This window comes from Macrobrachium nipponense, chromosome 28 (assembly GCF_015104395.2).
Source record: "Macrobrachium nipponense isolate FS-2020 chromosome 28, ASM1510439v2, whole genome shotgun sequence".
Classification (NCBI taxonomy): domain Eukaryota; kingdom Metazoa; phylum Arthropoda; class Malacostraca; order Decapoda; family Palaemonidae; genus Macrobrachium; species Macrobrachium nipponense.
The window spans coordinates 29,992,170-30,007,649 of record NC_087217.1 but is presented as its reverse complement, the minus strand read 5'-3'; the positions used below and the strand labels follow the sequence as shown (position 1 = coordinate 30,007,649).

The following is a 15,480-nucleotide window of genomic DNA, read 5'->3' as shown; positions in this document are numbered from 1 at the left end:
TATTGATAAATTTAGGAAGGTAACACATCTCAGGGTTGAGAAAAGAACAAAAGGATACAGTAGTATTATACTGTAGTATTATACTGCATACAGTAGCCATTGGGAACACTTTAAACAGTACCCTCTTTTGGGACTAGTCTATGGTACAGAGACTGTGGTATAGAGAAGAGTCTTAGAGCATTGATCATTATCAGCTGTATCGTTTAAGATGACCTGGCTGTTACGAATAGGGGTCCAAATGCTCTATGTTGATTTCAGCAAAACTTTTGTTAAACTTATACATAGAAGATGAACCCAAAAAAAATCTTATAGGGTTTGGAGGGGATCTAATTGATAATTGCCTGTGGGCAGTAAAAGCTTATATTCATAACTAAATGAAGTATGCCATCCATTTCACAACTAGATATTTGAATGAAGTCCTTTATAACCTAGAGGTAGTGAATCAGTTACTTTTAACAATTGATCAGATTTCAAATTTGTCACTTCAGTATATACTGTAGATCACTTCATCCTCAATAATATGGTTTAGTCCAGCAGTTGCATATATGGTTTAGTAAAAAATTATAAGGAATTTTTTTCAAGTGTAAGGTCTAAATAAGATGACACTGTTATGATGCATTACATATCGAAGGAAATCAGATTGCTTGCATAGTTTTCAGAGTACAAAATAGGATCTTTGCCATGAGTATTAACTTTTGAAAATTGTGTTCAATATTAGTGTAATTACATAAGACAGGTTTTGCATAGGCAAGTTTTTCGTCTTATTATTATTATTATTATTATTATTATTATTATTGGACACACTTTGTTCTTCAAACATTCACTTATAAACCAGATCTTGTTTTTCATGGCTTTGGCTTTGTAAAGTTGTGTTTCATATCTTCTTGCATAATGAACAGCTTGAGTTCCAGCGACTTCATACAGTTGTTGAAATGTACTTCTGTTGTAATGTTGCTGTGGGTACATGATGAACCAAACAAAAACTTCTTTCAGTTTTCTTCTGACGATTGAAAAAGAAACCCACAAATTCAATTTGTAACTTGTTTACTTCTAAGTATTTACATTAAGTTTTACTCCACACTCGAGTACTTTCAGGCCCTTCTGTGGCCCATTCTCAAGAGATGTTTGGGATGTTAGCCTGGGTCAAGGCCCAGCAGTCTTCTGGAACTTCTTCTCGTTGTGCTGTCATTTATGCGATGGCTGTTCTGGTTTTCTTGAGAGTTGCCAATCCCCTCTTGTCGCTCTGATATCCTGAGCTGATGGTCAATGGGATTCACCCTTGTGGTAAGGGTGTGGTCACCGAAAGTCTGTTGGGCAGGAAACCTAATCTCCAGGTCAGCAGGGTCAATCTTAGCTTCTTTTAATATCAAAGCTCGGCTTATGGGATCTTCTGAGGTAAAACCTTTGTTTCCTTCAATTACTTTGATCTCTCTGATAAGCGCACCTTCTACTACCCTCCTGTGACTAATTTTGTTGCTTTTGTATATAAGCCTACTGTTTTTGAAATCCATCCTATGGTCATTTTCCCAACAATGTCTAGCTATAGCACTCCCCTGAGAGTTAAGCTGTACTGCCCTTCTATGTTCTTGGACTCTAGTCCTTATTCCCCTACCTGATTCCCCCACATATCTGTCTCCACAATTATTGCAATTGATTATGTATACCCCCGCTACATCATCTGTATTACTGTCTTCTCCTTCCAATTTATTTTTACATACTTTGTTTTTTAAAGTATTATCAAATGTATATACAAATTTATATTGACTTTCTTTCATTTTTGAAGTGATTTGTTTCATTTTAGGCATAAAAGGGAGGGCAACTATTTTCTTGTTTTCTTTATTCCATGTACTCTCTACATTCGCTCTGTAAAAATTTTTTTTTAGCTTTGTTGAGTGCCCTTTTTCTGAACCATTCCGGGTATGCTAATGCATCGAAGCTTTTATCGATGTAATTTATTTCTTGCTCTATCTTACAAGGGTCACACGTTCTCATTGCCCTAAGAAATAAACCTGTTAGAACCCCTATTTTTATATCATGACTATGAAAAGAGAAGAAATGAATATATGAGTTTGTATGTGTGGGCTTTCTATATGTGCTGAATTCATATCCTGTTTCTTTTCTTTCTATGAGTATGTCTAAAAAGGGCAGTTTATTATTGTTACTTTTCTCTAAAGTGAACTGGATATTGTTATCAAACTTATTGAGCTCATCTAGAAAATTTCTATTTTATTTCATCCCCTTGCAGAAATAGCAAAAATATCATCCACGTATCTCCACCATCCTTGCAGTTTTAACGTTTAGGGACATTTCACATTAGGAACTAGATTAGTTTCGAAATATTCCATATAGATGTTAGCGAGTATAGGTGATAATGAGGACCCCATAGCTACTCCATATTTTGTGAAACATGTCCCTCAAACGTGAAATAAGTATCACTGACACACAATTTGATCAACTCAAGGAAGACGCCTATTTCGATGTTTGGATTGAAAATACCCTCATTATGTTTAGTCTGTAGGAATTCTAATACTTTATCTAAGGGGACATTGGTGAATAATGCTACTACATCAAACTAACCATGTGTGTCCCTTTATATTCTTTTTCTTAACTTTGTCTATGAAATCTACTGAATGTTTAATATGGGATTCTGAAAATATACCTAAGTATATTCCTAGTTCTCCAGCTAACCACACAGCTAAGTTTTTGTTAGGAGATTTCCTACTAGAAACAATAGGGCGTAGTGGGCAGCCCTCCTTGTGTATTTTGGGGCTGCCCATATATATATTGAAGTTCAGGTAATTTACTTGAGAATAATTTAGTGCATAGCATGTCCTGAACTTGCATATATATATGGCAGCCCCAAAATACACAAGGAGGGCTGCCCACTACGCCCTATTGTTTCTAGTAGGAAATCTCCTAACAAAAACTTAGCTGTGTGGTTAGCTGGAGAACTAGGAATATACTTAGGTATATTTTCAGAATCCCATATTAAACATTCAGTAGATTTCATAGACAAAGTTAAGAAAAAGAATATAAAGGGACACATGGTTAGTTTTGATGTAGTAGCATTATTCACCAATGTCCCCTTAGATAAAGTATTAGAATTCCTACAGACTAAACATAATGAGGGTATTTTCAATCCAAACATCGAAATAGGCGTCTTCCTTGAGTTGATCAAATTGTGTGTCAGTGATACTTATTTCACGTTTGAGGGACATGTTTACAAACAAAAATATGGAGTAGCTATGGGGTCCTCATTATCACCTATACTCGCTAACATCTATATGGAATATTTCGAAACTAATCTAGTTCCTAATGTGAATGTCCCTAACTTAAAACTGCAAGGATGGTGGAGATACGTGGGATGATATTTTGCTATTCTGCAAGGGGATGGAAATAAAATAGAAACTTTTCTAGATGAGCTCAATAAGTTTGATAACAATATCCAGTTCACTTTAGAGAAAAGTAACAATAATAAACTGCCCTTTTAGACATACTCATAGAAAGAAAAGAAACAGGATATGAATTCAGCACATATAGAAAGCCCACACATACAAACTCATATTATTCATTTCTTCTCTTTTCATAGTCATGATATAAAAATAGGGGTTCTAACAGGTTTATTTCTTAGGGCAATGAGAACGTGTGACCCTTGTAAGATAGAGCAAGAAATAAATTACATCGATAAAAAGCTTCGATGCATTAGCATACCCGGAATGGTTCAGAAAAGGGCACTCAACAAAGCTAGAAAAATATTTTACAGAGCGAATGTAGAGAGTACATGGAATAAAGAAAACAAGAAAATAGTTGCCCTCCCTTTTATGCCTAAAATGAAACAAATCACTTCAAAAATGAAAGAAAGTCAATATAAATTTGTATATACATTTGATAATACTTTAAAAAACAAAGTATGTAAAAATAAAATTGGAAGGAGAAGAACAGTAATACAGATGATGTAGCGGGGGTATACATAATCAATTGCAATAATTGTGGAGACAGATATGTGGGGGAATCAGGTAGGGGAATAAGGACTAGAGTCCAAGAACATAGAAGGGCAGTACAGCTTAACTCTCAGGGGGTGCTATAGCTAGACATTGTTGGGAAAATGACCATAGGATGGATTTCAAAAACAGTAGGCTTATATACAAAAGCAACAAAATTAGTCACAGGAGGGTAGTAGAAGGTGCGCTTATCAGAGAGATCAAAGTAATTGAAGGAAACAAAGGTTTTACCTCAGAAGATCCCATAAGCCGAGCTTTGATATTAAAAGAAGCTAAGATTGACCCTGCTGACCTGGAGATTAGGTTTCCTGCCCAACAGACTTTCGGTGACCACACCCTTACCACAAGGGTGAATCCCATTGACCATCAGCTCAGGATATCAGAGCGACAAGAGGGGATTGGCAACTCTCAAGAAAACCAGAACAGCCATCGCATAAATGACAGCACAACGAGAAGAAGTTCCAGAAGACTGCTGGGCCTTGACCCAGGCTAACATCCCAAACATCTCTTGAGAATGGGCCACAGAAGGGCCTGAAAGTACTCGAGTGTGGAGTAAAACTTAATGTAAATACTTAGAAGTAAACAAGTTACAAATTGAATTTGTGGGTTTCTTTTTCAATCGTCAGAAGAAAACTGAAAGAAGTTTTTGTTTGGTTCATCATGTACCCACAGCAACATTACAACAGAAGTACATTTCAACAACTGTATGAAGTCGCTGGAACTCAAGCTGTTCATTATGCAAGAAGAGATATGAAACACAACTTTACAAAGCCAAAGCCATGAAAAAACAAGATCTGGATTAGTATTATTATTATATTATTATATTATCTTATTATTATTATTATTATTATTATTATTATTATTATTATTTTTATTATTATTATTATTATTTACCAGTTTTATGTAGACACCTATGTAATTGTTTTTCTAGTGAGTGAGGTCATTGGAGATTCATAGGGAGGTCAAGTGGGTTATGATTTTACTTTATAAGTTATTAATTTTCCCTTTCATTTTTTTTCTTTTTCTTCCTTTTCCCAAACATCCTTTCCTTTCTAATCCCATTAAATCATTTACATCCTGACTAATTATGATATTCCTGCTTATTTTGCTGTATTTCTTAATGTATTGAAAATGGTCTTTTATCTTTTGCTTGGGTTATTGGTGATGGATGACAATGTGTGTATTTATACGTAAATATAAAATTTTATCAAAATATATTGGTGATTACTGATCATAATTTGCTTTGGCAATTGAAATTTTATTTATACTAATGGTGTGGTATTTTCTTGTGCTTCATGGTTTGTAATGCACTACTAACTACTGTCTTTCCTATCTTGTAACATGACTGTTCCTTCCTCACAATACTGTAACATACTCTTTCTTGATTTATCATCATGCTATACATTACCTTAAAACATCTTTTGAAATTCATTTCCCCAATATGCCTGAGATCATCTTATTTCTCCTGACTAACAATTGAAATTATGTATTTTGTATGAATATTTTTTGTGCGCATGATGTTCCAATAATACTTTTGACATTAACAATGACAACATGTATTCCATAATCATTCTTGGGATGATGTCAATTTCCATTTCCTGTCTTTTACAATACCTTCATCATTACAATACCTTCATCATTACCTCTTTATCATATATTGCTTGCATCCCTGTATGGTCCTTCATTTTAATTCGTTGAACACATTTCACATCCTTCCTTGAACATTATCCTTGATTCATTCATAACCCTACCAAACCTTAGTAAAGTGAATATCAAGAGTGCTGTGTCAGCCCTCAACTCGACTAGTGTTTCCTTTGGTACTGCGAGCAGCAATGGACGGATGGGGGATACGATAGCTACCGGGGAGGAGTCATCATTGGATGAGAACATCAAGAGAGCTGTACTGGCAGAGGAGGAAGCAATGTACGAGAAGTTAAAGGTAGGATGTAGATATTATTATATTGGTAAATGGTAAATGAAAGTCAGTCTTTTTTTCAAATATTCAGGGTTACTCTTTTCATTATTAGTTATTAAAGTAATTTCAGAAATGTTTGCTTTATTAATTCACTTATGGAAACTGAGATCTTTTTTCAAAGACTTTCAGTTGATCATGATTACCAATATATAGGTGAAAAAGCTGTAGCGCTTTGCCAATAAGCTAACCTATATCAATGAACATTTTCATGGGTGTTACTGAAAGTTGGCATACTGATAGTTTGCTCTATCACACAAGAATTTAAAAGATTATGATTACATTGATAACACTTGAAGGTTGGGCATTAGCATTGGCATTGGGAAAGAGTTTCACGATTTTGAGCTGAAATTTTATCATTATGTATTGGTGCATTTAATGAGAAATATGTTCTTATCAGTAAATAATTTTTGTTATAGATCTCATACAATAAAGTTACTTTCCTGATTAGAATTACTAAAGCAGATTGTTCAGCAGTAAAATTCTTGGGTTAATACATTTAAGACATTGAATTGCTAAATAGTATAAGCACCAGTACAGCTAAAATTTTGCTCTTCCTACTTTTTCTATGGTGAAATTTGAGTTTTTTGCAACAAAGCCATCTTTTACATTTGCCCACATCCTTGGTCTATTTTAATCCTAAACACTTTATTCCTGGCTCAAAAGGTAGTGATGATCCCAAGCTCCTCCATGGATTATGGCTTCCAAGTAGGTAAAAACTTCTCTTTAAGTATGTGTAGTTGTCAGCAATAAGCTGTGTATTCCTAGATGTGCTAATTTTGTTATTTAAACTTTTTTTTTTCTTCAACTCAGTTATTGTTTTATCTTTTTCTATTTCTGGTTGTGTTTAGCAGATTGTTAAATCTTATAAAATTATAAAATCAATGCCTTTTCCTTGTATGTATAGACCTGGTTTCCTATGGGTGAAGTTTTTGTTTCCTTACTACTCATGAAGATGATTTTGTAGGAAAGCAAAGTTGCTTTCTGGCAAGTGTAATGTTTTTCACTTCTTTCTCTTTTAACATTTAACTCTCATACTTATGAGCCCACACTTGTGGCTTTGTTCAAAATTGACATCCTGACATTTATGTAAGATGCTTAGCTGGCTTGCATAAACCACTAGAAAGTTTTCCTACTGGTTGTTGACTGATTCCACTTTGCAAAATAGCAATCAGTGATAGCATTAAATTCTTTTGAAAGACATGGTAATGTCCATCCTTTTATGTTGACCTTGTCAGGTCAACAACACTGTGGACATGTTTTATGATAGGCAATGGGATAACAGAGGATTTCATCAGAAACTGCTGGACTCAGGAGTGGGAAAAGTAAAAATAGCTTCAGGATGCCTTATGAATATTATGTTCTCCCTAGTCTCTGATCACATGAGTCATTTACCCCAATGCTCACATGAGTCATATACCCCAATGCTTTCCTAATGAAATTATTGAGCTTTCCATTGGTGGAAACAAGTCTCAGTTGTAATTACCACTATTCTGGTGAATGAAATGAGATGTTATATCCTCCCTCCCATAACCAGGTGAGTTACGGGTTCCATGTTGTGCGCCATGGTCCTTCTCATTACAGATATTTTTTTGAATTCTGGTGGATTAGTCAGGTCTCTGTGCTGTTTATGCTTGCAAGTATTACTAGAAAGTCGGAAATTTGAGATTTGACAATGACCCACAATTTGCAGGGCTATAACAGGACTGGTTGGGTAAGAAGCCGTTAATAGGTAAATTCTATTCCTCTCTCCCAGGAGCAGGCAGTGTTAAGAAACTTTAACTCCCTACTAATAAGGATTTTTTCATCTTTACACCTTTTGCTGGAAAGGACAGCATTGCTTCCCCAAACAGGAAGTTCCCATGAAGATGAATGTGTTCATGGCCAGCCCCAGGAGAGATTATACAGTTGAACCTCTTAAAATCGGCATTCTATGATCCAGAAACTTCCATGGTTTGGCTTGATTTTAAATCAGCCACCAATAGTTCATTGCACCACCACCCTGAGCTTCATATTGTTTCAAACTTCAAGGCAGCGAAAATTATGCCATATCTCCTTTGTTTTTATGTAGGCAACTTACCAAGTATAGTTACATAGCTATAGTCTCTAAAACAGTCAGCAGCTAGAATTTTTTGGAAATTCGCGGTAGCGCTAGTTTCTTTGGGTAAGGTCGTCGTCTCCCCCCCCCCCCCCTCCGCCCCCCCCCCCCCCCCCCCCCCCCCCCGCCCCCCCCCCCGCCAGCTTGCCCACTATCGGGGAGTGAGGAACCAACATCCGCTGACTGGTACTGTTAACACAGTTCAGTAGTCAGCAGAATTTTTGGAATTCTTTACTGTCGCTCATTGTTGGAGTTAGTATTTGGTGAAGTACTCATAAATATTGGTAGCGTTTTTTTCAGTGATATTAGCTATGTATTTAGGAAATCAGATAAATAGTTAAAATTTGCACGGAATTAGTATAGTTTTGGGTTAGTCTACAAATATGTCAGACACTAGCTCATCTGGTATTAGGTATTGAAGTAAAGGCTGCAATACTAGGATTGCTAAAACTTGCAATGATCCATATTCAATTTGCACAGCTTGCAGGGGGCAGACTTGTATGCCAGAATGAACATGTGGAGAATGTATCAATTGGGACAAGAGAACTTGGGAAAGCTTGACTAGCTACACGAACAAGTTAGATAGAGATAAAAAGAGGAAAGCGGCTTCTAGAGCTAAAGCTAAATGCTTAGTTAGTCAGGAATTGTCTAATGATATCTTGTCTCTTTCTGAACCTTCCCCATAACCTGTCAATCCTAGTCCTAATCTTGGCTCTCTCACACCCGTACCCGATGCTGTGGCCAATTTAGAGGCAAATGTAGATAAAAAAATTTTCAATCTTCAAGCAATGGATAAATTAGGAGCGTCCGTTAAAACCCTAACGGCCCAGGTAAGTGGTGAAGTGAGTGCCAGTGCGAGTGTTGTGTAGGAGGTAGCTGTTCGGCAAGGTGACCAGGTTTCTGATACAAAATCCAGGGACATTTTCATCTCAGAGGCATAAAAACCTCCAAAACATGATGCCACTAAGTGGTATCTCAATATTTACTGTTATTTATGCTTATTCAGGGCCCTACAAACCTTGAGTTTCTTTTATTGAAATTAAATCAAGGTAGGCTAAAATTTAATGACTACTTACCAATGATTGAACAGTTTATTAAAATTATCCAAGGGCAAAAGTGGTGGTGGCTGGGTAGCTGCTGGCGGGGAGAGGGCAAGAGCATCGTTGCCAATTCAGTGGAGCTTGACACTACGCTGATGCCTTTACAAACTGTTTCCATCAACTCTAGCTGCCATAGTAATGCAATGATGATAAAATTACTCTATGTATATATGTTACAAATAGGTACACTAAATTCACTTATTTCCACGATTATGTGTAAGTCTTATCCCCAGTTTGGAGGGTAAAGTCATACCAATTGGCAACAGGGAGGCAAGAAGGGAGTTGGTCAGGTACATGCATGACTATACTGGCAAAGGTTTGGCAGGAAATTTGGTTATGTTCTTGGAAGGTAATCTCGCAAATTATGCCGTGCAAAGCTGTTTATCATTTCCTTAGTTAATATACACTGTACAGTGCAAGCAGTACAGTGTGCAACTATGTATAGTTTGGTCAAAAAATTATTTTTCTGTATTCCAGTGTTGGATCTTTCAGTCACAGTGAAATCCAGGGACATTTCCGTGGACATTTCATTGAAAAAGGGGACTGTCCCTGAAAACCGGGGACGTCTGGCCCTACTGTTCGACCCACTGATTCTCCTAGGCAAAGTTCCCTGTCTAACTCCCCAGAACTTGGGAGGAGGCATACTGTTAGCCCAAGGGAGGTCAGTGTGGTCTGCCCACGAGCAGTCACCCCCCCTCAGGCGATTGTGTCGATTAACCATCTTACGCCGATTGGACGTATTAAACGTCGAGTCAAAATGTCTCCCATATGCCGATTGGATGTATTATACGTCGACTCAAAAAAGTTTTTTTAAAAATTCGCGGAAAAATACTTATAGGCCTACCAGCTGAAAACTTTTGAATCACGCTCCTTGGGGGATGCTGGGAGTTCACGGATCAAGGCATTGTTTTGTTTACAATCGTTACGCAGGCGCGCATTTCTTTCTTATTGCACCAGAAAGTATCAGTGACACATCTCAAAAATTATTTCGTCACTTTGACATAATTTTTGCACCGTTTTAAATTATGCGTTACATGGAGTATTATATATGAGAATGTGCGCAATTTCATGTAGAATACATCAATAAAATACTCATGATTGTAGCTTTTATCAGTTTTGAAATATTTTTATATAAATAACGATAAGTGCCAAAATTTCAACTTTCGGTCAACTTTGACTCTACCGAAATGGTCGAAAAACGCAATTGTAAGCTAAAAATCTTATATTCTAGTAATATTCAATCATTTGCTTTCATTTTGCAACAAATTGGACGTCTTTAGCACAATATTTCTATTTATGGTGAATTTATGAAAAAACCTTTTCCTTACGTTTGCGCGGTAACTCTTCCGATAAATTTTTTCGTGCGATTGTCCTAATGTTTGCACCATTTTATATTAGCCGTTACATAAAGTTTTATATATGGAAATGTGGGCAATTTCATGCACAATACAACTAAAAACAATCCATGGTTGTAGCTTTTATCAGTTTTGAAATATTTTCATATAAATAACGATAAGTGCAAAAATTTCAATCTTCGGTCAACTTTGACTACCGAAATGGTCGAAAAACGCAATTGTAAGCTGAAACTCTTATATTCTAGTAATATTCAATCATTTACCTTCATTTTGCAACAAATTGGAAGTCTCTAGCACAATATTTCGATTTATGGTGAATTTATGAAAAAATAAAAAACATTTTCCTTACGTCCGCGCGATAACTCTTCCGAAAAAAATCAGAAATTTTTTCGTGCGATTGTCGAAATGTTTGCACGATTTAAAATTAGCTGTTACATAAAGTTTTTTATATGAAAATGTGTGCAATTTCATGTAGAATACAACGAAAAATGATTGAAGGTTGTAGCTTTTCTCTTTTTCTAAATATTTGCATATAAATCACGATAAATAGAAAAAAACCACGTTGGGTCAACTTTGACTCACCAAAATAGTTGAAAAATGCAATTGTAAGCTAAAACTCTTACAATCTAGTAATATACAGTAATTTATCTTCATTTTGAAACAAATTTGAAGTGTCTAGCACAATATTTAGATTTATGGTGAATTTAAAAAAAAAACTTTCCCTCCTCGCTCCGATTCGCGGCCGCAAATCTCCGAAATGCGTACGTCGCATTCTCCTAATATTTGCTCCTTTTTATATTAGGCGTTTTATAGAGTGTCATATATGAAAATGTGCGCAAATTCATGAAGAATTCAAACAAAAATATTTGAAGGTTGTAGCTTTTCTCATTTTTGCAATATTTGCATATAAAATAATATATAAAAATTTCGACATTCGGTCAACTTTAACTCATCCGAAATGGTCGAAAACTGCAATTCTAAGTATCGTAATATTCAATCATTTGTCTTCATTTTGAAACAAATTGGAAGTCTCTAGAACAATATTTAGATTTATGGTGAATTTTTGAAAAAAACATTTTTTTACGTCCGTGCGTTACGAATTCATGCATCATTTTGTGATAATATTTTTTCTGTGTTGCTTTGATCGTTTTACAATGTGTTATATATCAAAATGATCACAATTTAGTGTAAAATACAAAAAAAAAGTAACTCATTAGCTTTAACCGTTTTTTGCACTGCTAGATTTGAATACAATTATGTATGAATTCTTTTTTTGTCGCTACCATATATCGCATTATTTATATATGATAATGATATTTTTTTCATTTCTGATGGTAGCATACTAAACTTCAGGCAATGACAAAAAAAAAAATGAGCCAAAAATGAACTCTTAATCTTGAAAACTAAGCGCGCTGTGATTTTTTGAAAAAAATTATTTTTTCCGCTTCCGCGCTCACTCTAAACCCTCCTCGGCATATGGGAGACATTTTGGTTTTTAGGGCTTAGGCGTAAGAGGGTTAATCCCAGATTGCAACAGGGTGCCATTGGAAAGGCGTCTCTAAAGGAGTGCTGCTTTCGTTGAATGCTTCCAGCTCCAGGGAGTCCTCTCCCAGGTGCCAGTGGCGTTCCTATGACTAGTCCTGTCCATTGAAAAGGAGGGCTCGTAAAGTGTCTCCCTCCCTCTCTAGTCCCCTGTAAAAAGGCTAGCCTTTCGAAAAAGAACAGGCTTTTGTGTAGTTTTTGGGACTCTCCAGAGAGATTCTCTCAGGATCCAGCAGGAGAGGGACATCGTAGCTTGAGGATTTCATATCCTCTAAGTCTGGGTTGTCGTCTAAAAATTCTCCCTCTGGCAGACTTTTGGAGGTAAAGAGTATGGGGAAGAGTAAGCTTCCAGAGAATTCATCGGCACCTGTTCGTACTTCTAATGCTAAAGAACAGGTAATGCTCCCACCAGTCTCACCTGTAATCCTTAAGATTCCTGGGATACAGAATCCTCGTCTGGAGTATGAGTGCCCATCCGCACAGCAATGGAACCAACAGTAATTCGAGACGTTGGGGGCAGGGAAGAGCCCACTGACTCCCAAGCGCCCATTGGCACCACAGTTTGCCCGCACGCTAGAGCGGCCATTGGCACCTGAGAGTTCCTTGGCTCCTGGTCGACCATCAGCGCCCAATCTCTCATCTGCGCCCAAGCATCCACAGGTGTCCATGCAACCAGGCACACAGCTGGACCAGTATGAAGCTCTTAGGCAATCTTTGTCATCAGTTTCAGCTTTGGTCTTACCGACAGGATCTCATGCGATGGCTGCCCCCAATCCCTCCTTTTCAACCATCCAGAACAAGTTGGGCAGCATTTTGGGCCTTATTCAGTCTGCGGTGCCCCTGGTTCAATCTCTAGAGAACTTATCACCCATTTCTTCAGCCGGAGAAGAGGAAGGAGGAGAAGAAGAGGATAAAGAGTTGTCTCTCACTGCATACAAAGCCTTACTGTTTTACTTTGTTGCAAATTTTTCTGACTCGTTCTTGTCAGTGATTCCCACGTCGCCAGTGTCTTCCTACATGAGAGACAAACAGGAATAGAAACAGGAAGACTCAACAGCACTAAACTAGTGCTGTCCTTTTCACCTCGAAAGGCATTAAAGGAGATTAACCTTTGGCTTGAGGATGAGAGGGATCAAGGCAAAGTGAACTTCAGTTTCCCTCATCGTCTTAAAACGAGAGAAGACATCTATATTACGAAACTAGAGAAACTCTCTCTTTGGGTGTTTTTGCCTCCGCCCAGGGAGACTTCTCTGGTATTATTGACTCGGCAAGAACATCAGCTTTCAATTCAGCGAATATCATTTTCATACAATCAACTTACCTGTCAGATATATACATAGCTAAGACTCCGTCGTCCCCGACAGAAATTCAGATTTCGTGCCACTCGCTACAGGTAGGTCAGGTGATCTACCGGCCTGCCCTGGGCGGCAGGACTAGGAACCATTCCCGTTTTCTATCATATTTTCTCTGTCGCCGGTGGTATCAACATTGTTGTTATTACCTCCTGACTTAGATTCTTATTTCATCCTTTGATCATCGTTTCTCGGCTTTTTGGTGACGTATCTGGATCGTGTTTTTGGCATTCGCTACTGTGGACTGATTTTGGACTTGCTTTTTGGAATTTTCTCAGTATGTCTGATTCAAATGTGAGTGTGAGAATGTGTGTGAATGTAGGCTGCAGGGTGAGGATACCGAAGGCTTCGGTTGATCCTCACACTGTATGTCGTAAATGTAGGGGGTTTCAGTGTTCTTCTACTAATACCTGTCATGAATGTGAGGGATTAAATGCAGAAGAATGGAAGACTTTAACTTCTTATTTGAAGAAGTTAGAGAGGGATAGGGTTAGACGTTTGAAAGGTGTGAGTACAAGGCCTATTGAGCCTTTTATTGATCCTATTTCTAATCCTGATGAGTTGGATTCTCCTTATATGTCAAATTCACAAGCTTTACTTTCTGAATCGGCCTCGGAAATCGCAGATCTGAAGGCTACGATTCATCAGATGAAGTCCAAAATGGCGGACTTACAAGGTAAGGCTAGTGAAAGTCAACTGTACAGTGAAGTGAGTTCTCCCAGTGTTGTGGAGGGGGCGTTTGATCGTCCCTGCGATGCTCCCAGGCCTAGACCTCTTCCAAGCTCCCATGCCCAGAGGAGAAGGAAAGTCGAAAGCCTTAAGGAGGTCGTGGGGAATCCCCAACGGTCAGGCGTCCCTTCAGCAGGCTCTGTTTGATGCAGGCTGCTCAGGGACGCTTTAGAAAAAGCGTCCTGCGTGAGTGTTTCTCATCCTCTCCCTCTCCCTCACCTAAACGAGGGTGGAAGGATTCGGATCTCTCTAGGCCTCTGAAACGGCATTTGAGAGAACCTGAATTGGATTCGAGCCCGGAGCGCTTCTCAGATGAAGCTCCCTCGTCTATTAAAAAGGCGAAGGTGGCGTCAGTGTCACCCTACGTGGACGTAGCAGAACGCTTTCCTGCTACTTCTCCCCTGATTGAAGATGACGTGGGAGAAACTTCCAGAAAGATTCTCATGGCGGTGCAGGAACAGCTAGCCTCTTTGGTGGGAGTTTTAGCGAGGGATCCTCCTCGTAACAAGGACGTTTCGCTTCCAATCAAGAAGACTCGTCCTCTCTCCCCTGCAAATCGAGAGGCGTCATGCAGACGTGAAGCTTCCAAACATACCGCAGAGGCTTTGGTTTCGAGATCGAGATCGAGGGAACCTTACGGCAGAAACGTAACGCCAGATAGACGTGAGGCGTCTTATAGGCGTGAAGCGTCATTCAAAGCGTCCTATAAGCGCGAGGCTCCAACCAAGGTATTGGCGCCAGTTAGGACGCCAGTTGAGAGCGAAGCGTCTTCTAGGCGCGAGGCGTCATCCAGACATCAACAGCCAGACAAGCGGGAGGCGTCAGCCAGGACGCTTGGCGGACGAGAAGCGTCATCCAAGCGGGAGGCGTCATCCTTTTATGGAGAGAAGCCTAGGCTGTTGGCGCCTTCCAAGAAGGAAGCTTCTATTAAAGCTTTGAAGAGGAAGGAATATCATTCCCTTAGTCCCTCTCCTATCAGGAGTTTGTCTCCCCCAGAGGAAAGACGTCCTGATTTGTTAGCGGAGACTCATCTAGACCCCGAGTTAGAAGTAAACTCGGAAGACGAGTATCAGGGAAGAGAAGGACTATCGAACTATAAAGTTTTGACAGCCTTGCTTCTAGAAGAGTATGGAGACGACTTGACCCCTGCCGTTCCTCCTTCTCCGCGCGCTCTTTTTCTCGAGCGCAAAGACGAAGAAGTCTTCGTCTTTTCTTAGAATGAAGCCCGCCATTTCGATGAAGAGGGCTCTTCAGTCCTTAAACTCATGGATGAAGTCGAAGAAGGAGTTGGTCAGAACGGTCTTCTGCATGCCCCCAGTGAGACTAGCTGG

General features: G+C 38.5%; 1 protein-coding gene across 22 annotated transcripts in view; it reads left to right on the top strand.

The window, feature by feature from the left end:
* The window catches only part of LOC135201636 (phosphatidylinositol-binding clathrin assembly protein LAP-like), a 485,987-nt gene that overhangs the window by 269,738 nt on the left and 200,769 nt on the right, over positions 1-15,480 (top strand). For 16 of the 22 annotated variants that reach the window (XM_064230716.1, XM_064230706.1, XM_064230712.1 and 13 more), the window contains 2 exons: positions 5,763-5,940; positions 6,640-6,681. In XM_064230716.1, coding sequence (XP_064086786.1) covers positions 5,763-5,940; positions 6,640-6,681 — 220 coding nt within the window. The remainder of the gene's footprint in view (positions 1-5,762; positions 5,941-6,639; positions 6,682-15,480) is intronic. The other 6 variants (XM_064230715.1, XM_064230717.1, XM_064230718.1 and 3 more) reach the window with 3 other exon arrangements.